Below are 22,824 nucleotides of genomic sequence, written 5' to 3'. Positions count from 1 at the left end.
GACTTGTTATGAAAGTTAAGTTTTTCAACAACTTTTATTCTGTAAAGCTGATAGTATAGCTTATATGCTGTTCTTCGCCATTTAACCCCTCGACATGACTTGTGAGGAAGACTCTCATAACTGAGCTAATGCTAGCTTCTTATATGAAAAGTGAGGAGTGAGCCTGCTAGCTTGCTAGCTAGCTCATGCTTGGTACCCGGTAAGTTAAAAACTGACTGGCATCCCGGCATAATAAGATGTTATCTCTGTTATTAGCAAAATTGTGTTTTTTTGTAACTTGCTAATGAAACGCAGAGTCAGCCAGCCGGGTGTGTAAAATGCTCATCGCCTTCATTTGCTTGTTCGTCTGCGTGCTCAGTTTGATTGCATAAGTCTAGCCACCAGCGCTGTGTGTCAGCCACCACCTCATTGCTCCCACTTGAACTGAAGTGTCACCCTACAGCTATGTGCGACTCTTGTGCACTGCGGTGGATGTACAGTAGCTCCATGCTTCGCCCGGGTCCGCAGCTAACACATCTCTCTCTCTCTGGCGTATACAGGAATACAGGATAGCTCCCAAAGCTCGGTGGATTTATTCAAACAATACATTTCACTTCTCATTTTACAGATTGTTGGCTGCTATGAGAGGACACTGATTGTGGGTGAGTATACTTTGCATTTACAGCAGTGTATTTTAAGTAAAACACAACGTGTTGATGATCATATCTTGAGCTATCATATGTATGATCAAAGTATTCAATGTTTTCTCAGAGATATGAATGCAAGGAAAAGAGGTGGAAAGCCCAACAGAGGAGGGGGCAGATTTAACAAGCCAAGAGGAGGAGCAGGTGCTGGAGGTGGTCGTGGTGGAGGAGGAGGAGGAGGAGGAAGAGGGAGAGGAAGAGGAGGAGGAGGAGGAGGTGGTGGTGGTGGTGGTGGTGGTGGAGGAGGAGGTGGTGGAGGTGGAAGTAGGAAAGGAGGAGCTGGTCTGTGGGATGATGGAGATGATTTCAGCCTTGATTTTGGACCCCCTCGCTCCAGCAGGTATACATTCGCAGCGGTAGAATGAATTTGAATGATCACACTGTCCTTATTTTTATCCCCTCACCCTCATGTCCTTGTTATCCTCTCTGTTGTGACCTGGCTGTGTCTCCAGATCTGGCAGTGGACGCGGCGGTGGCAGCCGTGGTGGTGGCAGAACTGGCGGTAGAGGGAGTGGAGGGAGTGGAGGTAGGGGAGGTAGGGGAGGGAGTGGAGGAAGGGGAGGAAGGGGAGGGAGGGAAGGTAGGGATAGAGATGGGCCTGGTAGAAGCGATTGGAAAACCAGCAGCAGGCCTCTCCCGAGTTCCCTGGCGAGAGTCAGACCATCCACAAAGCCAGGCGAGGGCATCAGGTCGGAGGCGAGCACCATGCCCATGCAGAGGATCTTCATGACCAATGAAAACCAAGAACAGCTGAAGGAGCTGCTACGGGAGCTGCAGACTGGAGACTGTGATGAGCCTTATGAGTAAGTCCATTGCAGTAAATGCATATTTATCTTTTGAGAAAGGGTTATTCAAATTCATATTTTCAATCTTTTTTCAACTTGAACTATCCACTCTCGCTCAGTGAATCAGGTTCGGATTATTCAGGGGGAGAAGAGGATGAGGAGGAATTTGATGAGCTGGATCACCGTGACGAAGGCCAGTTTTGGGCCACTAATGATGAGCCGGTGGAGAGAGCAGAGAGCCCACTGTATGAGCCGGAGTCTGACGACGAACGGCCAACCCCTGAGCCTGTCATCTCCTTATTTGCCATAGGAAAACTCAGCAGGTGAGGTCCAGATTTGTCTTTTCTTTCATTGCAGGTTTTTTAGATTTGAAGGTATTGACAATCTCCCTACCTTTATGAATTGAGTGGGGTTTATTTTTTGGTCAAGATCATTAACAATTTAATTTTGTGTTTATTTACCTCATGTACTACTTCTCTGTTTTCTCAAAATTCTTTGTAGGTATGGGTTTGACAGGGAGCGCAGTAAACTGGCACTGGAATCTGGTGGCGGGGAATTTGGGGCCACTTTGGAACAACTCCTCCACCAGATTTTTAGCGAGCGCTACGGCCAGAAAGCAGTTTCCCCAGACGGCCTCGGGGGGATCCCTATGGATGAGTGTTTGAGCCAAAGACAGGAGGAAGCTCTTGCTCTTACAGCCATTTATGGTGAGCGCTTCAGTGAACGCATTGCTAATTCGGTCTGGACCATAACCCTGGATGTCCCATTCCTCTCAGACAGGAATGGCAAGAATATTGGGGAAGGTGGGAACCGAGGTGGTAGAGGATCTGTTAATATCCGTGATGTCTGCAAATTCTTCCTGAAAGGACAAGGCTGCCGCTTTGGGGACCGGTGCAAGTTTAAACACCAACTTCCCACCAAGAGCAGGTCTGATTCCCCAGACCCAAAAGGCCCAAGCCAGCCTGGATTCAGCAGCTATTCCCCTCCTGAGTATGAACTAGAGATCCGATTCCCAAAAGGAAATCGCTACCCCTTTCAGGCACCAATAGTTGCTTTCAGCACCAACGATGAGTCAGTGGGAGCTGCTGGGAGGCTCAGTGTGACTGAAAGATTATTTGGAGAGGCGCTTGCTGCAGCAAAGAGCAGCGAACCTGTTGTTTACACTCTGATCACCTTGTGTGAGGAAGAAACTACCATGAGGGAACTGGTCTCTGTCAGTCATCACAAATACAGCACACCGCCATCTGTCCTGGTGGCAACTCCACCCTCACTCGCCATAGCAAAGAGCAAGAGTGTGAGGAGCAACGCCTCAGAGGAAAGCAGGAGCAGTAGTACTAGTAGTAGTAATCACACTAACAGCAGAAGAACTGCTCCACTCAACAACCAGAGACCAATGGATTGTGAGTCGAAAATAACTTACTCTATATTGTTTTATGTGTATCACAAAATGCGGTTTAGAATTGTATTTGTGGACATCAGCACTAAAAATCACCTCTGTCTTTAAAGTGAAAGAGACAGCAGAGGCAGAGGAGCTGGATGAGAGGGAGGAAGATGAAGAAGATGAAGTTGTTCCAGTTGAGAGCGAGAGTTACGTTAACTTGAGGAAGAAGATGGTAAATAGGCACAATGTCAGGATAGACAACCTTCTGCAAGAAAACGGCAAACTGTGTCGGGAGTTCCAGAGGAAAAAGGTAAAAAGAGATTCACTGTGACTAAAAAAAAACATCTTATCTTTACATTTCCTCACATCTACATCCTTTCTAGCTGTATTCCACATTGTGATGAATTGCATTCTTCTTCTCACCCAGTCATCCAAGCGCTTTAGGTCCATGCTGGAGCAGAGGAAGAATCTGCCTGCTTGGCAAGAAAAGGAAAACATCCTAGACCTGTTAGACCAGTGTCAGGTGCTTGTGGTCAGTGGGATGACAGGGTGAGTTATTGGCATTGGCATTCACAGCAACGTAGTGTTTTTTTTTCTTATGTAGAAAGAGGTCTAGAAATGATTACGTGGCTTTCTAAACTCTATTCAAAAACATTCAAAAACAACATAGATATTCTATTGTTGCCTTTTAAAACATTTTATCATTAAAAACTCAGTGGAGTCAGAAAAGATTTTATTGTAAAAAAGTAAATATCCATTAGAAAATAAACACATTGAGAATTTATTGTAAGTAACTGAATAACCATGCCTACTTAAAAAAAAAAAGATCAATTCAATGTTTATTTTCTCTTTACCTCTCTGCAGGTGTGGTAAGACCACTCAGATCCCTCAGTTTATTCTTGATGCCACATTAACTGGTCCAGCAGATCAGGTGGCCAACATTATCTGTACGCAACCACGTCGTATTTCTGCCATTTCTGTGGCTCAGAGAGTGGCACAGGAGCGTGCAGAGTGTCTGGGTAACTCGGTGGGATACCAGATCCGCCTAGAGACTGTCAGGGTAAGAACACACTGAACATACACATCCAGTATATAGTATTTTAAGCTGTCAGCGTTTAATTACTTTGAATCAATAGAAACTTTGAATCTCTAAAAAATGTCTCCGCATATGAAACTGTGAAATTGTATCTTCAGAAAATATGAAATTTTAATGTCTACCTCTTCTTTCAGACATCTGCCACCAGACTGCTGTACTGCACTACAGGCGTGTTGCTGAGGAGACTTGAGGGTGAGGCAGACCTTACAGGCGTCACGCACGTGATTGTGGATGAGGTGCACGAGCGCACAGAGGAGAGGTGAGACTTACATACAGTACAGTGCTGAATGTGTGCATTCATGTTCACAATGCATTTTCAGCTCGCTTCTCAATCATGGTCAAACCGTCAAGTTTACCTCTAGACCTCTTCTTAAAATACTGTCTTTTCTTTCTAACCTATCAGTGACTTCCTGCTGTTGGTGCTCAAAGACCTGATCGTGCAGAGACCAGATCTAAAGATTATTCTCATGAGTGCCACACTGAATGCCAACCTCTTTTCTGAATATTTCTACAACTGTCCCTCCATCCACATACCAGGTAATAAATGTAGTATCGATTATACACACGTTTCTCACACACATTATTCAGTAGATTATTTTTGTTTGTTTTTTTCCCCTCTCAATGAACATCTTTTGTTCCAGGGCGTACTTTTCCCGTTGACCAGTTTTTTCTTGAAGATGCCATTGCCAAAACACGGTAATTACATTCATCTACATCTGAGTGACTTCAATTGATAACTGTTTCTAAAATCTGTCTGTACAAATATGTAAGGACAGAATTAATCGTTTCACCCTTCTTTTGCTTCTTTTCCCAGCTATGTCATTGAGGATGGCAGCCCATACATGCGCTCAGGGAAACAGAATTCATCTTCCACTGGTGGACGAACAAATAATAGAGAAAAAAGGGACATGGTGGACGACTTGGGAGATGATATGTGGAACTTCATGTCTTTCAGTAAGAAGGACTTTGTCAAAGACTCAGTCCCAGACCAGCAGCTCAGCCTGCAGGATCTCACTGTCAGATATAAAGGTGAATTGAGCAGAAATATCATCAACTGAGGTGGCGGGTTTCATATTCTACTTGAATAAATTGCTGCTGATTATCTATGCATTAATACCACATTTTGTTTTTCCTGTTAATGCAGACACTAAGAAGTCTGTGTTGAAGACCCTTGCTGCAATGGACCTGGACAAGATCAACATGGACCTGGTGGAGAGCGTTTTGGAGTGGATTGTAGATGGAAAACACGACTACCCCACAGGTAAGAATCGCCCCATACATGTCCAAGCTGGTCCAGGACTCTTGGGGTTTTTTGTAAAGCATTATTATGTTGGTGTGACCTTGTTGTTTCTTTGCTCAGGCGCAGTGCTAGTGTTCTTACCAGGGCTGGCTGAGATCAAGATGCTCTATGAACAGCTCCAGTCCAACAGAATGTTTAACAACAGAGGTGCAAGCAGGTCAGTGTCTAATGCCGTGTGTGTCTGTGTTTTTTCAGTTTCTTTTATTGTTTTGTATTTACAACAAGTTTCATATTCTTTAGCCGTTTCTTATTTACTCATTCCTCGAGCAAGTGTAAAAGCATGACTATAGGTTCCTTAGGTAACTACACAAAGCTCAATCAAAGCACAATTGTTTTTTGTTTTTTTGGTGTAATTATTTATTTCTAACGCTAACGTCTGTTAATGTTCATCTCCACATCAGGTGTGTGGTGTACCCACTTCACTCAACCTTGTCCAATGAAGAGCAACAGGCAGTTTTCAGTCGGCCCGCCGAGGGTGTCACGAAGATAATCATCTCCACCAACATCGCAGAGACTTCTGTTACCATTGACGATGTGGTATACGTCATAGATTCTGGCAAGATGAAGGAGAAAAGGTAAATAATGTTCAGCTAAAATGAACAGATTACCATATGTAACAAATTGATAGCAATGGCTGTGAATTACATCACTTCCTTGTTGCCATTCAGTTTTTCCAGTCTGCTTCTAAACAGACTTGACATTAATTCAGTACTTCCACCTTTAAAATCCACATTTATTCAACTGTTCTTTGTTACATTTATCAGATATGATGCATCTAAAAGCATGGAGAGCCTGGAGGACTCGTGGGTTTCTCGGGCTAACGCACTGCAGAGGAGGGGTCGAGCAGGTCGTGTGGCCTCAGGGGTCTGCTTCCACCTCTTCACCAGCCACTGCTTCCAACACCAGCTGGCTGAGCAACAGCTGCCGGAGATCCAGAGAGTGCCTCTGGAGCAGCTCTGCCTCCGGTATGTCCATCTGTTTGCTCTTTGCACAATGCCAACCTGCTTTGTCGTCTCTGTAAATGTGAATTCATACACAGCAAGGGTCTCAAAATGTCATGTGAGGGGCTGGATGGATTAAAAAGACTCTAATGACCCAGCTAGACTGGATTTCGTCCCAGGCCTTACCTGTGGCACTGCCTGATCCTATTCCAGTATTTACCACCCCCCCTCCCCGTCTCTGCAGAATCAAGGTCCTGGATGTGTTTACCCAGCAGACTTTGGAGTCTGTCTTCTCCCGGCTCATCGAACCTCCGGCTATGGGAAGCCTGGACGCAGCCAAGCAGCGCCTGCAGGACCTGGGAGCTCTGACTGCAGATGAGAAGTTGACCCCGCTGGGCTACCACCTGGCCTGCCTGCCCGTCGACGTGCGCATCGGGAAACTCATGCTGTTCGGTGCCATCTTTCGCTGCCTCGACCCAGCACTCACCATCGCCGCCAGTCTGGCCTTCAAATCACCATTTGTAAGGAAACTGTTGGCTACTGTTGAGAAGCCGTATGTCTCACTTTTTAGCACCACAACACTGGGATTTGGATCATTAATGTCACAGCCATGTGTACACTGTGTACACCAGGCGTTTGCTTAACCAAATACTTCATCTCACCCACACAGATGTTAATATTAACCTACAAGTGTCTTATTTTTACAGAAATAGTCTCTAATTGACTCTCTGTTGTTTTCCAGGTGTCTCCATGGGATAAGCGAGAGGAAGCCAACGAGAAGAAACTGGCCTTTGCCTTAGGCAACAGCGACCATCTTGCTTTGTTACAGGCATATAAGGTACTGATTGGGCTTAATTATCTTGACAAATAATTCAAAGACACTATTGATCTGCACCAACATTTACACAGCTTTTTGAATCTAGTATGGATTTTCCTTCTGTTGCAGGGATGGTGCTCTGCCACAAAGACCGGTAACCGAGCTGGCTTCAGTTACTGCAGGGAGAACTTTCTGTCTTGGAGAGGCTTACAGGTCAGGCAGCGCTGTCTGAACAGATCTATTTTCTTCTACTATTGTGTAATCCTGTTACTGTAGAGTCCTGGAGCAGCAAGCTGTGTAGTAGAGCAGTGTTTAATATGCTTTACATGTTATATCTTATGAATTTACCAGCTCTACAGACATTTGAAATAGTCAAAACCTCCATATAGCAGAATGGCTTGAAAATTTTAGAGGAAGTGACATTAATGTATTTATGTCCTTAAGAAATGTGAGTCTTACATTTTTTTTAAAACCTGTGCTGTGATGCGTGCAGGAGATTGCCAGTCTGAAGAGGCAGTTCACTGAGCTGCTGTCTGACATTGGCTTCATCAAGGAGGGACTGAGGGCCAGGATTATAGAGCGTGCGGCCTCTAATGGCACTGATGGAGTTCTACAGGCTACTGGCCCTGAGGTGAGAGACACCTTCAGGCACATACAATACATGTTGAGATACCAGTTGTATATGCATTTTTATCTGGCTTATTTTATAGTGAATTTATTTTTTATGTTTGTATTAGGTGACTGTCTGTTTTTTAGAGTAGATATGTTTTTTCTCAACAATCTTGTTTTAGAGTTGAATAAAAACTCAAAATAATGGTAGTAAATGTCCTTTATTTTCCCCCCAGGCCAACCTGAACTCAGACAACATTCGGCTGATGTCCGCCATGTTATGTGCTGCTCTCTATCCCAACGTTGTGCAGGTTGATATTGATTCTTGTTGTTGTTTAAAACAAAAACTGAAATGCCTGATATCCGTAAGCTGCTTGGCTTCAAACTCCTCCTCTGTCTGTGACGCTGTGATCCAGGTACGATCTCCTCAAGGGAATTTCAAGATGACCAGCAAAGGCGCAATGAAGATGCAACCAAAAGCTAATGAGCTCCGCTTCATGACCAAGAACGACGGCTGCGTTCACGTGCATCCCTCGTCCGTCAACTACATTGTGAGACAATGAAACAGAAGAATGGGCATTTTATTCAACAGATACACAGAAAAAAAACAAACCTTGTAACTCTTCTCTTCCAGGTTCGTCACTATAACAGCCCCTACCTGGTTTACCACGAGAAGGTGAAAACAAGCCGTGTCTTCATCAGGGACTGCAGCATGGTGTCTGTTTACCCGCTGGTGTTGTTTGGAGGTGGCCAGGTCAATGTGGAGCTGCACAAGGGAGAGTTTGTCATCTCCCTGGATGATGGATGGATCCGATTTGCCGCCGCCTCTCACCAGGTCAGTGACAAAGATTTGAATAATTTAGTCAGGTGGACAAAGTTGTTGGTTGTCTTTCCACATTTCCTTTGCAAATATTTTTTCACAGAGATAGGTTTACGATAAATAAGATTTGACATCTTAGAGTCGGACGGTGTTGAAAAGGGCTTACAAGATGTTTGTACACCTGTTTAATGTACTTTTAAGATGTAAAAAAAAAAAAAAAATGTAAACATAATAACCAAAATTGCAGAAAATTACTGTACTGTATGTAACCAGACAAAGTACACAAATTAACTTGGCTAATGTTTGTGTGTGTGTCACTGTGTGTTTTTGTTTGTGTGTCTGTGTGTGTGGGACCCAGGTGGCTGAGCTGGTGAAGGAGCTGCGCTGGGAGCTGGACCAGCTGCTAGAGGACAAAATCAGGAACCCGAGCATGGACCTGTGCAGCTGCCCACGCGGCTCCCGCATCATCCACATGATCGTCCACCTCATCTCCACACAGTAACTCTGCTCCTCAGCAAGAAGAGAAAAAACATCTTTGTGCTCCTACAGCACTGCCACATCAGTCATTTTAAATATCTTCAACCATTACTCAGCAGAAACAGACGGAACAGTCCTGAGACTAGTTAAAATTTCTATTGCAGTTTTAGAGACAGACCACCTGGGCAGATGATGTACTATGAAGTATGTAAGGTCCTCTGGTAAAGGGACAGTCACCACACCACCACGCTGCCACCCGGCACTTTGCCACAAGTATCAGTTTACACAAACATATTATTGTGTTGCTGCACCAGAGGCTTTTCAATGCAAATTATGCCTTGGAGAAAAAAAAAAAAGCTCTATGCAGGTTTATCCATAAACCTCTAATTGTGTTATTGCTGGAATCAAGTCTTATTTTGATAACTATAAAATGCAACAGTAGAAAAGCTTTTGATGCCATACTAAGACTATGTGCGGTAAATTGGCACATTGATTGTTGAAATTGATGTCAGATACAATTTGTATACATTTCATTTTTATTTTGGGTTGTGCGCGTTGTACACACAATCGAGAATTTCCTCAAGTCCATATTGGATTTCTTATAGTCACAGTAACTGCTTACTTGTTATGGTTGTGGATTATTTATTTCTAGTGCATGATTGACAGATACAAGAGCTTGTGCATGGAATTTAGTTGTTTTACATTTACTGAATGTATTTAAATGTTACAGTGATGTCAAAACCACTCTTTCACAATGTGAATGCAAGGGCTTTTGAAATAAGGTGAATGTGGTGGGAGTCACCAAAGAAATCTGAAAGCTTAATGTCTTAACAAGTGACGAATTCCACTGCACTGAAAATAAAAAAAAAAAGAACGGATACTTGATTGTTGATTTGTCTTTGTCTTTACGTCTTGGACTCATTTCTTTTAAAGTTTTGTTTTCTTAGTTAAAGCTTAGCTGTGTTTTGGAGATGTACAGGCTTTGTGGAAGAGGCCAGCCCCTTCATTCATGACTCCATTCAGTCTCTATGACAACAGGACATAAACACATGGGGTATCACTGTCCCAGTTTAAGCCATTCAGTTGCCACTTACAACAGTGCCAAGTCCAGAGCTGGTAAGATATATGGTTATTTTTTGAATTTGTGCTTGAGCTGTTTAGAAAAAACACAATTTATGTATTGATTAAAGCGTCTTGTTTATCAGTAAATCCTTTTTGCTGCTGCTTTCACCATTTTGTAGTATTTGTCTTGTTTTTCAGATGGGCAGATAAATTCATCACACTTGAAGTGAAGTGACATTTTTCAGTATGGTAAAGTAGTTTTGTGTGAATTATCAGTTCAGTGTAAATAATATAGTCACCGTGGAAAAACCAAAACTGAGTCAACCTTTTGTATTTTCTCCGAAGCCCACCAAATCCAGGAAATCAAGGTCCCAGAGTTCTATGCCTGCCAAGAGGACTGGGAGTCCAAAAACACCCAAAAAGAGGTCCACTAGTGTCAAATCCACCAAGAAGGAGGTGGACATCCTCAGTCCAGCAGCCATGGAGAATATCTACTACATTGCTCACAATGCGGTGGACTGTCTGGAGTTCAGAGGCTTTGGATGGCCACATTCAAAGAAGGGAAAGAAGAAGAAAAAGAAGAAGGGAACAAAACGAAAGAAGAAAAAGTAAACCTTGAAAAAAAAAATCTTGAAAGAGATTTTTTTTTCATTCAAGGGATTGTGATTGCAAAACCTTGGTAATGGCACCATCTAGTGGATAAATCTGTACTAACTAGCTAGAATTAGTATAATTCAGCAATATGGAAACAAATTAATGCAAGACTGTTCAGCTGTCAAATTTTACAAGTGAAATGCCACATCATGGATGAGGTAAAGGCTTTATTTTTTTATCAGAAACTTTATTAGTAAGCTGAACTGTTCACTCATCATCAGAAGACTTGGCAGCTGGTTTTGACAAAGCTTTCTTTCAGCACAGTGGAAGAGTTTCTCTTTCAGCTTAGCGGAATACAACAGAGAAGAGCAAATGTGTGCTTAAGTAATATTCATTTTAAAGAACATTATATGTGGAGATAATGAATGTCATGTAAGTTAAAACACCGTAGTGCACTATAGAAAAGGCCAGCCAACAGTGCCATGATACTGGACATAAAGTGTTCCCACCAGTCAGTTATAATGTTCTTTAAATCCAGCCTTTGCACAATTAATTTTACAAAAATAGTATACCATGAGAAGATGCCTATAAAATTAAGGAAAGAAACAAATACTAATTCAGGCACTGTAAATATTCTCATATCCTACACTATCTGTCCCCTCCCAAATGTACACTCATTATTCCATAACCCCATAAAATAAATAGTTTCTCTGCAGTTCTCAGTCTTTTCTTGCTTGCATCATAGTCAGGCTCTGATCACTCTGGGGGCTTCTTCTTGGCCTCCACATCTTTCTTAAAAGCCTCGATTTTCTTGGCTATGTTGGGGACCTAGCAGGGAAGAAACAGCATTAGTCAGTACAATGTGGAAAATACATTCATTTAACGACCCATTTGATACTTCTTGCTAAAATAAAATTCAATCTACTGTAACAACTCGTCGCTTACATTATGTCCATTATGTCTCAATAAATATGCCCCCCCCCCGAAACTGAATTTTATAACCTTATTAAAACAGTTCAATGACAGTTCTCCAGACATCCTTGTTATAGCGGGGGATGGGTGTGGCAGAGATGTGACAGTGAGACAAGCAGATAATTTCATTGCTCTTTGAATTCTTGATTAAATAAAAGGTTTGTAAATATAGACATCAAACTTACCTCGTAGTTTTGAGCGAGGTACATCCCCACAACATTTCCCAGAGTGAAGCCAGCCTGAAAGATGAAACAAAAACTGTCATTAAGTTAGGGTCCGACATATCTATCGACCTACAGATTACTTGAGGCGACATTTGCAAATGTATTTTCATGTTATCTAACGTAGCATAGTTGAGTTAGCTTTGAGGTTGCTGACATTTAAACGTCATTTCACTAAAACAGGAAACTTCAATTCGCTGAGTCTACTGACAGCTAAGTTACCATTATGCTAATACATTAGCTATGCCAGCTTCGCTGACATCTGTCAGCATCCTGACAAAACTTCGATGACATTCACGATAATGTCCATTTCACTCACCAGGAACTGTAGCATGATGGAGTCAGGAAGTCACTACAGGAGTGTCCACAACAAACTAACCTACTGACTATAAAAAAACGGCCAGTAAGTCCAGAGCAGGTAAATCAACCAAAGTTGCTCGGCTAATGAAGCTAGCTTGTCATCAACAATACGTATGCGCATGCGCAAGAAAACGACTGTCGCGATATATACCAGCGCGATGCGCTGTAGTCTTTTCATAGCCTGAGCCTGTGGCCTGAGCCCGGTGTGTTCGACTGGAGAACTACAAATCCCGGCACTGTACAAAATATCTTCTCCCGTCCTGTGGGTGTTGTTGCAATGGTGGCTTTTGTGGGACATTGAATGACTTTGGCTCCATCACGAAAACAGCCAGTTTAATCGTTTTATTCATTAGACACGAGCATGGAGGCTCTTATCCCCGTCATTAACAAGCTCCAAGATGTGTTCAACACGGTGGGCGCCGATATTATACAGCTGCCGCAGATAGCAGTGGTCGGGACTCAGGTAAGACGCTGGGTTTGAGAGCATTTTGATATATATAGCGGCTGTCATGCTAGCTAGATAGATAACCTTGCATACATACATGCATGCATAAATAAAGATAACATTATTCTGAGGTGTAGTAGCCACGGAGAATTGATATTGTACAACACATCCAGATACCGTAATGAATCAACTAAGGCTGCACATACATGACTGTAGATGCAGGGAGCACTGCTTACTGTAAAACCCCACTGGATGTTTAACAGGAGTGCTGCAAACCCTCATCTGCAAAGTCTGCACTGGCAGTGGGAGTGTGGTCTATTTTGATCAGCTTCAATCACTGCTATTTTAAGAGGCCCCATCTACACGCACGCACGCACTAACCTCTGTTGGCTTAACCAGGTCAGTGCTTGTGGAAAAGACAGGTGCAATTAGCTGTGTTGTTTCTATCCCTGGCCCTGCATGGTGTCATATTATGACTACGCTGGAGGTGGATGCAGGCCTTTAATGTCTCTGTCTGTATTTTTGTGTCTCCAGAGCAGCGGTAAGAGCTCCGTGCTGGAGAGCCTGGTCGGTAGGGACCTGCTGCCTCGTGGGACTGGCGTCGTAACCAGGCGACCTCTCATCCTCCAGCTGGTCCATGTGGATCCAGGAGATGCCAGGAAGAATGACGACAGTGGTAGGTACCAGAGCTAGGTCTTCACCAAGCAGTATGAGTGGATGCTGCTTGCATATAATGCAGCGGTCTTCATATTCACATGCACAGTATTGAGGTTAGTACACACACATATGGAGGGAACAGGTCTGTCAGTGTTGGTGCCCCAGTAAAGTCCGTCCAAGCAAATTTCCGTCAGTACAATAAATAGTAATGTTGTGACAGTTTGCATAACCATTATTCCTACCCATGACACAACACATAAGTTTAGTGATGGGGCCATTCAATAATATTATGTATTCTATGTTAAATATTTAATGAAATTCTACCGGCGGTAATTTGCTTGGACACACTTTACATGTGATTTCCTGGTCCTCAGTTTGCAAGCACCATTTTTAAAGTTCTGCCATTGTTTTTTTTTCTTTTTTTAATCATTTGCAGACGCCCGGGTGTGAAAAAGTACTGTGCTTCACAAAGGTGCATTATGCAGTTATCTTCACATTTCAATAACTTGAATTAGCCTCCTAGTTCTGCTCCCTCCTTCACAAAGCCACACCCGCCGTTCCAGGTGTGTGTCGGTACAGTGCAGGTCCAATCATAGTGGTGCTTGCGTAGCTTCCTCCATGTAGTAATTTCACACCTGCGTTCTTCCACTGTGAGAGAGTTTAAACAGCTCTTTGTTTTCCTGTGTTTCAAAGGTAGAGAAGGTGAAGAGTGGGGGAAGTTTCTTCACACAAAAAATACGGTATGGGTTTGTGTGGTGTAAAGCATGGAATGAACAGGCTATGTCTTTACTTGTCTTTTCTAATGTTTTCATTTTTCTTCCACAGATCTACACAGATTTTGATGAAATCAGACAAGAAATCGAAAATGAAACGGAGAGAATATCAGGGAATAATAAGGTGAGATGCGGATGCAGGATGAAGAGACCATTCTGTAATTTAGACCTTTGAGATGGACCTGGTTTACATTTCACATGATTGGGTTTTCATGGCAGTGCCACTGACGGGGAAACAAATCTCTGATGTACATTAAAACCTGTAGCAAATTCAGTTTACGCACTGCCTGATATGATCCCAAAAAGTAAAACCCGTACAGAGCATTGAGATGTGATGTTAAAAGAAAAAAAAAAACGAGATAACAGTTAGTTGATATAAAGACAGCTTTATTTTTCAGCTTGTTTGTAACAGTTAGCTGTTAGCTGCTGACCTAGTTGCTTTGCTTGTGCCTGTGGACAGAGAGCAGACCAAAATACACTGCCCGTCCAAAAACACACTCTAACATCGACCAAACTACAAAACCTCTAACCTCCAACGGAGAGTGAGTGAGTGATTGTCATGGAAACGACATGACAGCCAACCTCCTTAGATGTTTTATTTGTTTGATGAATGCCAATAATTTGACCCTTTTGACAGATTAATATCTTTTCAAAAACCATAAGATGTGTCTTCTGACATGGTTGTTTAAGAAATGAGGCGTCAGTTGCCATCTCAAACATAATCATCCATGCAGTAATTATCCAATGGGACACTCTTACCTACAAGCCTAGTTAAATCTAGGTGGTGGACTTTTTTTTGGACGGGCAGTATATCTAGCTCTATATGTTGACGTTTATGCAGATTGAACAGGTGCATTGATTCTATTGCAGACTAGATGCAGAGTTTGGGGGAGATATGCATATATTTTTTTTAACTGGCAAATTCTCTCCACATATGAGGATAAAAGTACAAACAAGAGCGAGCAGACATTCTGCAGTGTCACAACTGACACCAAGAGAATTGAAATGTTACCTATAATTCTGTTCTCACCCACATTTAGAGCCACGAGGCGAAACTTGTGCTCTGGCAAAATTCAGTTTGTCAACTCTTTGAACATGTTCTGTAAAACAGTATTAAGCTGCACAGTGCACTTGTGTTCTCTCCTCGTGCCTCTGCAGGGGATCAGCGACGAACCCATTCATCTGAAGATATTTTCTCCTCACGTTGTCAACCTCACACTGGTGGATCTGCCAGGAATTACTAAGGTAACACACGCTGCGCTTTCTCCTCCCTCAGACAAGGCTTTGATCACCACTGCAGCAACTACTCATTAAAAATTTTTCCCCCTAAAAACTCAGGGTTCAACAGATATGCCTGGTCACCGGTGGTGTTACTGTCCCTGTCTCAGTTGATGCTTTAGTGTATTTGATATTTGCAGACGGCGGGGAATTATCAGCTCAGTCTTGATGCTTCCTAACCATGTGCTGTCAAAGTCCAAGTGTGTGTGCAGGCTTTGATTTCAGCCTCATTAGTTCCTTCCCTCCGGTTGAACATGTTGTTAATTTGAGAAATCCCCCTGCTGTAGTTCCTAATGAATCAAATTGAGACATACTGTGTCTTTTCCTTTAATTGGTATTGTTCCCTTCAGGTGCCCGTAGGGGATCAGCCCAAGGATATCGAGGTTCAGATAAGAGACCTAATCCTGAAGCACATCTCCAATCCCAACTGTATCATCCTGGCTGTCACCGCCGCTAACACAGACATGGCCACCTCGGAGGCCCTCAAGGTGGCCCGGGAGGTCGATCCTGACGGTAACAGAAACTGAAAAGAAGTTTTATAACATTTACTGTCTCACTTCCCCACTGTTTAATTAGACTTTAAGAGATGAGTGTTAGCAGCCGTCTCTGTGGCCCCCCAGGCAGGAGGACTCTGGCTGTGGTGACCAAGCTGGACCTGATGGACGCTGGTACTGATGCTATGGACGTGCTAATGGGCAGAGTCATACCCGTCAAACTGGGCCTGATTGGAGTAGTCAACAGGTCTGAACAGCTTACTGCACTGAATGTACTATGACTGCAGGCTATCTATTACCAGAGATGAGTGAGATAAGAGGGTCAGAGTGTGCTATAATACATTTTTAATGCAGATCGTTTGTTGGTTATATTGATTTATCACTACAAACACATTACAGGTTGTTTTTAATGCTGTCAGTAATGTTTCACCTTCCTTCAGTATGTCCATATATCAGAATAGTTCACATTAAATAATAATGTAAGATAGATGGTCCACTGTTACATTGTTGTGTTGTGGAATTTGATCTTCCAGGAGCCAGCTGGACATCAACAATAAGAAATCTGTGACTGATGCCATTCGAGACGAACACGCTTTCCTGCAGAAGAAATATCCATCCCTCGCCAACAGAAACGGAACCAAATACCTGGCCAGGACCCTGAACAGGTGAATGTGGTCACAAATGTTTTGTCACAAAATGTATGACGATTTTATTGTATGACTGAAAATCATTTTGAGAAAGAACAGTTACATAAAAACAGGGATTTTTTTGATGCTGTAAAGTTATTTCAGATTTTGTGAGAGAGACTGTGATCACAAAGTTTCACGAAAAGTTTTACTTCGGTGATTTTTCAGGTCAAAATTTGAACAAATATTACTAAAACATCAAATAAATAAATAAATAAATACACAGCGACTGTTTAAAAAGTAAGATATGAAAGACACACTGAAATTTCATATGTACCAATAAACAGCCTTAATACTTTTATCAGTGTATAGTTAAGTTTTTCCTTTTAATAAATTTGCACAAAAAAAAATCTAAAATTGTTCCTTTAAAAGTACTTTGAGTGTAGATGAATGATGAATTCTGTAAGAATGGATTTAACACTAGGAGACATGAAGGTATGTCAGGTGAATGTGAGGAGCATGACCGGCATTAATCAGCCACCAGAGGAATTGCTAATGTCTGTCATTTAGACAATAGGCATTTAATTTGACCGTAATTTACATATCTGCATAAAGACTCAACCTTCTGGCCTTTGCTGTCGGAATGTCAGGTTACTGATGCATCACATCCGAGACTGTCTCCCTGAGCTCAAGACACGGATCAACGTCCTGGCAGCCCAGTACCAGTCCCTGCTCAGCAGCTACGGAGAACCTGTGGAAGACCAAAGTGCCACCTTGCTCCAGCTCATCACCAAGTTCGCCACCGAGTACTGCAACACCATCGAGGGCACGGCCAAATACATCGAGACGGCAGAACTGTGAGTACCGGTGCCTCTCCTCCGCTCGGCCACATGGTGATGCTGTTGATCCAGAGGAGGGACAATGAGCAAAACAACTGCATTGGTTTCATCATTTAATATGACACAACTTGTAAGTTGAAGCACGCACAGCCTCTGTGAAGGAAGAGCTGACGGGAGACGAGGCCACGGGGTTCACATCACAGCTAATATCCCCCTGTTGCTATTTTTCAGGTGCGGTGGAGCCAGGATTTGTTACATATTCCACGAGACTTTTGGCAGAACATTGGAGTCTGTGGATCCTCTGGGAGGACTCAGCACCATAGACATCTTAACAGCCATAAGGAACGCAACAGTGAGTGCCGCTGCATTATCTCATAAACATGACATCATTAGTGTCACTGCAGTTTCTCCTCTCATCTTTGTGAGCTATTTGTGAAACAAGAATACCTGACCTTTTCCTGTAACATACAGCCTATTTCAGTTCTTCTGTTTGTTTTCCTAACACAAGCTCCTGTGGGTAAATGCTAACCTGCAGCCACCCCCCTCCTCTCCCCACATCAGGGCCCACGTCCGTCCCTGTTTGTGCCCGAGGTCTCCTTCGAGCTGTTGGTGAAGAAGCAGGTGAAACGCCTGGAGGAGCCCAGTTTGCGCTGCGTGGAGCTGGTCCACGAGGAGATGCAGAGGATCATCCAGCACTGCAGCAACTACAGCACGCAGGTAACGAGCTCTGCTCACATCCTCTCCATCAGAGGAGGGAGCTCATGTTTTCACCTTTCGGTCACAGGCTGACATTCACACCCGTATTGTTTTGCGCCGCAGGAGCTGCAGAGGTTCCCTAAGCTACACGAAGCCATTGTGGAGGTGGTGACCTCGCTCCTGAGGAAGAGACTGCCCATCACTAATGAGATGGTACCTCTGCATGTACTCTTAATCTCTGAGGGTTTACTGTGTTTCAGAGGCTGAGCTAATTAACTGAAGTTGACTTGACCTCTTTTCTTGTCATAGGTCCATAACTTGGTTGCAATAGAGCTGGCCTACATCAACACCAAACATCCAGACTTTGCAGATGCCTGCGGGGTCATGAATAACAATATAGAGGTCAGTACTCGCAATGCAACCCCTAAAATACAGATATTTATCAGCAGAATAGAGGTAAAAGCCTCATCTTGCTTGTGAACATCTTTGCATGTATAAAAAAGTATGAAATGCCATTCAACTAGAATTAATGGAACTGAATAAAGCAAAAAAAAAAAAGTTTTAGTCAGAAAACCATATATTTGAATTAATTCCAGTTAATTTTCCATCTTTGCAGATAATGTGAGGTTTTACATTTTCAAACACTTGATTTTAAGTCTTTTTTGTACTTCAAATGTGTCAAACATTTTATTGAAGGTGCTAAATTCAGTCATTTTCGTTTTGGTTGTATTTAACTGTGAATTACACTAGCCCGACCTGACTGAGTAAATTTTTAGAGCAGATTGAGGACTTGAAGTTTACATTACATATTTAACATTTGAATTTAAATATTAACTAGATTTCAGAGGTACAGAAACCTTTATGTAGTTGAGATCTTATTATTTTGGAAAAGATTGGAGCTTTAAAAAATACATGTTAAATGCATATATATTGAACACAGAAAAGCTTCACACTGTTAACTGACGAAATGTGTTTTTTAATTTTGCAGACACATTGGTTAAACTTCTCCCATATGTTTAAGAAGTAGAATAACTTCTTTCATTATGCATTTTCCAGTAAATTATCTCCCATATTTTCCGAGGATGTGTTGAAGTTGGAGTAATTTTTTGCCAAAACCAGCAACTGTACCAACATCTGTTTTTGTGTGTTGCAGGAGCAAAGGAGAAACAGGATGAGAGAGCTGCCCGCTGCAGTGCCCAGGGATAAGGTAAAAAAAACAGCCTTATTTGAAAATACAATAACAGAAGCCTACGTGTTCTAATATTTGCAGTGTCCCGAGTATAAAGGGGATTTGTGCAGTGTTAATCACTCATAGCACTACAGGATGAGGATCTGTGAACCGAATGCTTCGGATAGTTTCCATCCAGGAATTTTATCCCACATCTCCTCTCTGTTTCTCAGAGCGTCTCCTCTCCTCCCCTCCAATGACTTTTGACAGCCAGCCTCCTTTCCTCTGTCTTTCCACATTTCCTCTCAGTGTTTTTTTTTTCTCTTCTCTCCATTCCTGCTCTCATATTCCTGCTAGTCTGTTGGCAAAGGCCCGCCTGGCCCAACTGTGGTTTCTGGCGAGCCCCCTGCGTCTGGAGCAGACATGGACGGTGCCAAGGTGGGCACGTACGCAGCTCGCTGGCTCTGTGCCTGACTGGCTGTGTGGCTGGATGGATGGATGGGTGGGTGGGTGGATGGATGGATGGATGAGTTGATGTATGGATGGATGGGCATGAGCTGCTGGCATGTACCCTGATCTTTGTCTGCTGAGGCTGTGCTCTTGGTTTGCCCCTCCCCCCAGCCTGTGTGAACTTGCACTAACAGTTACGTCTTCTGCAGTGTCTTCCTCCCAAGCTGGTCCACCTGTCTCACAGAATATGCCTTCTCCGTCCTCCCCCCTCTCTCTTTCCTTTTCCAGTGTTTTGATACTTTGGTTGCTCTGTCTTTTGTTCTTACTAAAGAGGAGTTGTGTGACAGTTGGAATTCTTCCTTTGTGCATCATTTATCTCAGCCTTTTTTGTGCTGGACGTGCACACTGCAGGAGAATGACAACAGGCTTCGTTGTGCCCAGTTTTAAATGTTCAGCTTCAACTTTCTTGGATCTCCTTCTGTGTACTCGCCTGTTGGACTTGTGTTTGCAGTATTGCATATGACCCGGGCAAGGTTATGACGCTACATACCTGAACCACCCTCTCCCCGTGAACCCCCGATGACAAGCAAAGGGTGCTGTTTTAAAACGTTCGAGGCTGCGCTGGCGTGATGATAGCTTCATCTCTCTCGTCTTTTTTCTTTTCCTTTTCCTGCTCAGGCCCCGGCAGCAGGACCTCAGGGCGAGCAGGACGGCACAGGCAACTGGAGGGGGATGCTGAAGAAAGGAGAGGACGCTCCAGGCTCTGGACCTGGAAGCCCCCTCAAAGGAGCTGTCAACCTACTCGACGTGGTATCTAAACATCAGCCCTTGGGCACAACCCCAGTGTGAAGATTACAGTGTTTATCAGTGACCAACTGATTTAGACACACACTCTCTCTTTCTGTCTCTTTCTCCCTCCAGCCTGTGCCAGTCGCCAGGAAGCTGTCATCACGTGAGCAGCGCGACTGTGAGGTCATTGAACGCCTCATCAAGTCTTACTTCCTCATTGTCCGCAAGAATATCCAGGACAGGTAGGTCAACTTACTACCACCAACTCCTTCATAAAGGACAGGTCTGGTGACATTCTCTATTTTTGTTAATAATGATGAACCCAACTAGAAGTCTGATATTATTCATACGCTTATCACTAAAGGCAGAGTAGGGAAATTAAGAAGTGAGATGAGCTAAAATTTTGATTTTGGTCTTTTCATAATAGTTAGTACATATCTAATTTTACTTTCAATTGACCCACCCCCCTATATTTTCACACTTGTAGACCTACAGTGGCCATGAGGGCTCAACCCACTCCAACTTAAAATAACATATGGCGGACCCAGCTTAACACTAATGCTAAATTAACAATACATATTTGGAATAATATCTGAATCTTGTGATACTGACGCTACAATAAACCAAACAACCGCACGTTATTTTCAAACACCACTTTAACTCAAGTCAAGACGTATTGAGTATTAAATACTATATTCCACAGTCCGTCACTTTTTTTTGTTTCCCTGGAAACTCTCCTGTTGCGTTAAGAATGTTGTAGTGAGTGCATGCAATGTCAAATTGATGAAGTTGTTTTCTGAATGTTTGTGTCTTTGCATGTGTTTTCTTAAGTTGCTGTGTGAGCTACAGCACAGACCTGCAACTGACCCACCATCTATGAAGTCATCATAACTATAAAATACCACCAGTGTGGATCGCCTTTTGCCTCCAAACATGGGAAAAAAAAGTAACGTTTGCCATATTGTTGAGGTGTAGGGTCCCTCAGAGCTGAATAGGGTTGCGTAGCTCGTATTTAGCTTGTATTTAACTGAACTCGATACGTCGGCAGGCACGGCCATCTGCTGGGTCAAACTTGAGCCCCTCCATCTGGGGGGACAACACAATCACCGGGCCATCTTGCCGCCTTGTTCTCAACCATCTGTTCAGTTTGATTCCTCTCTCCCTCTCCCTCTCTGCCGCAGCGTGCCGAAAGCAGTGATGCACTTCCTGGTCAACCATGTGAAGGACAGCCTCCAGAGCGAGCTTGTTGGCCAGCTGTATAAATCTGGCCTCCTCAATGATCTGCTGACTGAGTCGGAGGATATGGCCCAGCGGCGCAAGGAAGCCGCAGACATGCTACAAGTAACACACTCCACCTCGTAGCGCTTAGTTTTTCCCTGATGGATTGAAGCTCCTTTATCCACCATTTTAACATGTCTTTTTTGTTGTTTTACTTGCACACAGGCCTTGCAGAAAGCCAGCCAGGTGATCGCCGAGATCCGGGAAACACACCTGTGGTGAACAATAAACAAAGGGAGCTGAATCCGATCTGTTATCTCATCGTTAAGGACCGATGCTCCACGCACTCATGTCTGAACTTGAAGTTTGGATTTGCAAACCATGAAAATGCACTGTTCTGATCCCTGCGCAGACGTACAGTAGGTATCAATTTGGCTCACAAGCTACCTGGAAGAAATGTCACTTAACTGAAGTTGTTTATTTAAAATGCTTGGTGTTGTCTTGATTATTATATGGAAATGCACTGCCTCTGTTAGCTAAGATTCAAGGTAAGATTTTAGAAGCTATAATTGCCACCCACTTCTCCTGGAGGAGCTGAGAGTGCAGCCAAAGGCAAAGCGCTTTTCATTTTTTGACAGACTGTGGTTAACCAGTATGGAGATGGACTTTTGTGTTAACGTAGAAATGAAAGTTTTGATGGCACTCTGGCAGCTCCACAATATATTCAGAAAGGGTTATAGGAAAAAAAAATCAAAACTATCATATGACCCCTCATCTGCAACGTTTTCATTTAGCTGTAGCTGTCATGTGTCTGAACCCGTGGAACCTCGGAAGTCATAGTGTAATAACACAGCAGGGATCGGTTCACTCGACTACTATACTTACGTTGACTTGCAGCAAATGTTCGATCTCTTACCTGTGTACATACTCCATCACTTTATTTTTTTGCACTGTTGTCACCACACTGTACTGTATAGAGAGGCCATCATCTTGACACTGTATTGCCAAAATCTTTATTTATTAATCTGTTATTTAAGTGTGTGGATAATGTTCTGAGCACTATTGCAACCTGCCGTGGTAGGTCATTTAATTATGTTTACATATCGCTGCCTACATGTGAAAATTTATAGTGCACTGTGGTTCTCTGTGTATGGTTCCCGAAAGAAAGAATAAATAGAGGTATTTTATTGCCACCTGAGTGATTTAGATTCATACGTGGGGACTGGTGGGAAAGTAAAGGAGGAGATGTTTCTGAGGTGAGATAATTTAAACG

General features: G+C 43.1%; 4 protein-coding genes across 5 annotated transcripts; 3 read left to right on the top strand and 1 right to left on the bottom strand.

The window, feature by feature from the left end:
- Positions 1-415: 415 nt before the first annotated feature.
- dhx57 (DEAH (Asp-Glu-Ala-Asp/His) box polypeptide 57) lies at positions 416-9,250 on the top strand. Its single transcript, XM_085770030.1, has 25 exons — positions 416-641; positions 751-827; positions 927-1,023; positions 1,136-1,486; positions 1,588-1,791; positions 1,970-2,868; positions 2,975-3,159; positions 3,277-3,398; positions 3,714-3,909; positions 4,080-4,204; positions 4,349-4,482; positions 4,587-4,641; positions 4,760-4,974; positions 5,090-5,206; positions 5,306-5,402; positions 5,647-5,820; positions 6,010-6,210; positions 6,431-6,707; positions 6,929-7,024; positions 7,133-7,216; positions 7,497-7,634; positions 7,849-7,923; positions 8,029-8,163; positions 8,247-8,447; positions 8,791-9,250. Exons 2-25 carry the CDS (start codon positions 755-757, stop codon positions 8,932-8,934), a joined length of 4,395 nt encoding a protein of 1,464 aa, XP_085626156.1. The 5' UTR covers positions 416-641; positions 751-754; the 3' UTR covers positions 8,935-9,250.
- Positions 9,251-9,946: 696 nt separating this feature from the next.
- On the top strand, positions 9,947-10,696 carry smkr1 (small lysine rich protein 1). Its single transcript, XM_085770031.1, has 3 exons — positions 9,947-10,025; positions 10,170-10,220; positions 10,317-10,696. The coding sequence occupies exons 2-3, from the start codon at positions 10,218-10,220 to the stop codon at positions 10,581-10,583; spliced, it is 270 nt and encodes an 89-aa protein (XP_085626157.1). The 5' UTR covers positions 9,947-10,025; positions 10,170-10,217; the 3' UTR covers positions 10,584-10,696.
- A 95-nt stretch (positions 10,697-10,791) lies between these two features.
- On the bottom strand, positions 10,792-12,227 carry stmp1 (short transmembrane mitochondrial protein 1). The gene is made up of 3 exons (XM_085770032.1): positions 12,078-12,227; positions 11,723-11,776; positions 10,792-11,393 (listed from the first exon to the last, which is right to left on the bottom strand). Exons 1-3 carry the CDS (start codon positions 12,090-12,092, stop codon positions 11,322-11,324), a joined length of 141 nt encoding a protein of 46 aa, XP_085626158.1. The 5' UTR covers positions 12,093-12,227; the 3' UTR covers positions 10,792-11,321.
- A 159-nt stretch (positions 12,228-12,386) lies between these two features.
- LOC146962723 (dynamin-1-like protein) lies at positions 12,387-22,736 on the top strand. Of its 2 annotated transcripts, XM_085769778.1 has the most exons (19): positions 12,387-12,581; positions 13,098-13,243; positions 13,918-13,960; positions 14,046-14,117; positions 15,152-15,238; positions 15,622-15,784; positions 15,892-16,012; positions 16,299-16,430; positions 17,042-17,248; positions 17,462-17,582; positions 17,792-17,947; positions 18,050-18,139; positions 18,236-18,328; positions 19,080-19,133; positions 19,452-19,532; positions 20,223-20,354; positions 20,466-20,575; positions 21,515-21,674; positions 21,777-22,736. In XM_085769778.1, exons 1-19 carry the CDS (start codon positions 12,480-12,482, stop codon positions 21,831-21,833), a joined length of 2,127 nt encoding a protein of 708 aa, XP_085625904.1. In that variant the 5' UTR covers positions 12,387-12,479; the 3' UTR covers positions 21,834-22,736. The 2 variants fall into 2 exon arrangements, with proteins under 2 accessions (XP_085625904.1, XP_085625905.1); XM_085769779.1 differs by lacking the exon at positions 19,452-19,532.
- The last annotated feature ends 88 nt before the right edge of the window (positions 22,737-22,824 follow it).

The sequence above is a fragment of the Trachurus japonicus genome, chromosome 23 (genome assembly GCF_045865225.1).
Source record: "Trachurus japonicus isolate A0001 chromosome 23, Traja_1.0".
NCBI lineage: Eukaryota > Metazoa > Chordata > Actinopteri > Carangiformes > Carangidae > Trachurus > Trachurus japonicus.
This window is presented reverse-complemented; position numbering and strand designations above follow the sequence as displayed.

Coding starts and splice junctions, on each gene's coding strand:
- dhx57 (XM_085770030.1), top strand. CDS start 755: ATGAATGCAAGGAAAAGAGGTGGAAAGCCCAACAGAGGAGGGGGCAGA. Junction 2,869..2,974: donor CAACCAGAGACCAATGGATT/GTGAGTCGAAAA, acceptor CTGTCTTTAAAG/TGAAAGAGACAGCAGAGGCA. Junction 3,910..4,079: donor TCCGCCTAGAGACTGTCAGG/GTAAGAACACAC, acceptor CTCTTCTTTCAG/ACATCTGCCACCAGACTGCT.
- stmp1 (XM_085770032.1), bottom strand. Junction 11,394..11,722: donor ACCTCGCTCAAAACTACGAG/GTAAGTTTGATG, acceptor CTTCCCTGCTAG/GTCCCCAACATAGCCAAGAA.
- LOC146962723 (XM_085769778.1), top strand. CDS start 12,480: ATGGAGGCTCTTATCCCCGTCATTAACAAGCTCCAAGATGTGTTCAAC. Junction 17,948..18,049: donor GCAGCAACTACAGCACGCAG/GTAACGAGCTCT, acceptor TTTGCGCCGCAG/GAGCTGCAGAGGTTCCCTAA. Junction 21,675..21,776: donor AAGCCGCAGACATGCTACAA/GTAACACACTCC, acceptor ACTTGCACACAG/GCCTTGCAGAAAGCCAGCCA.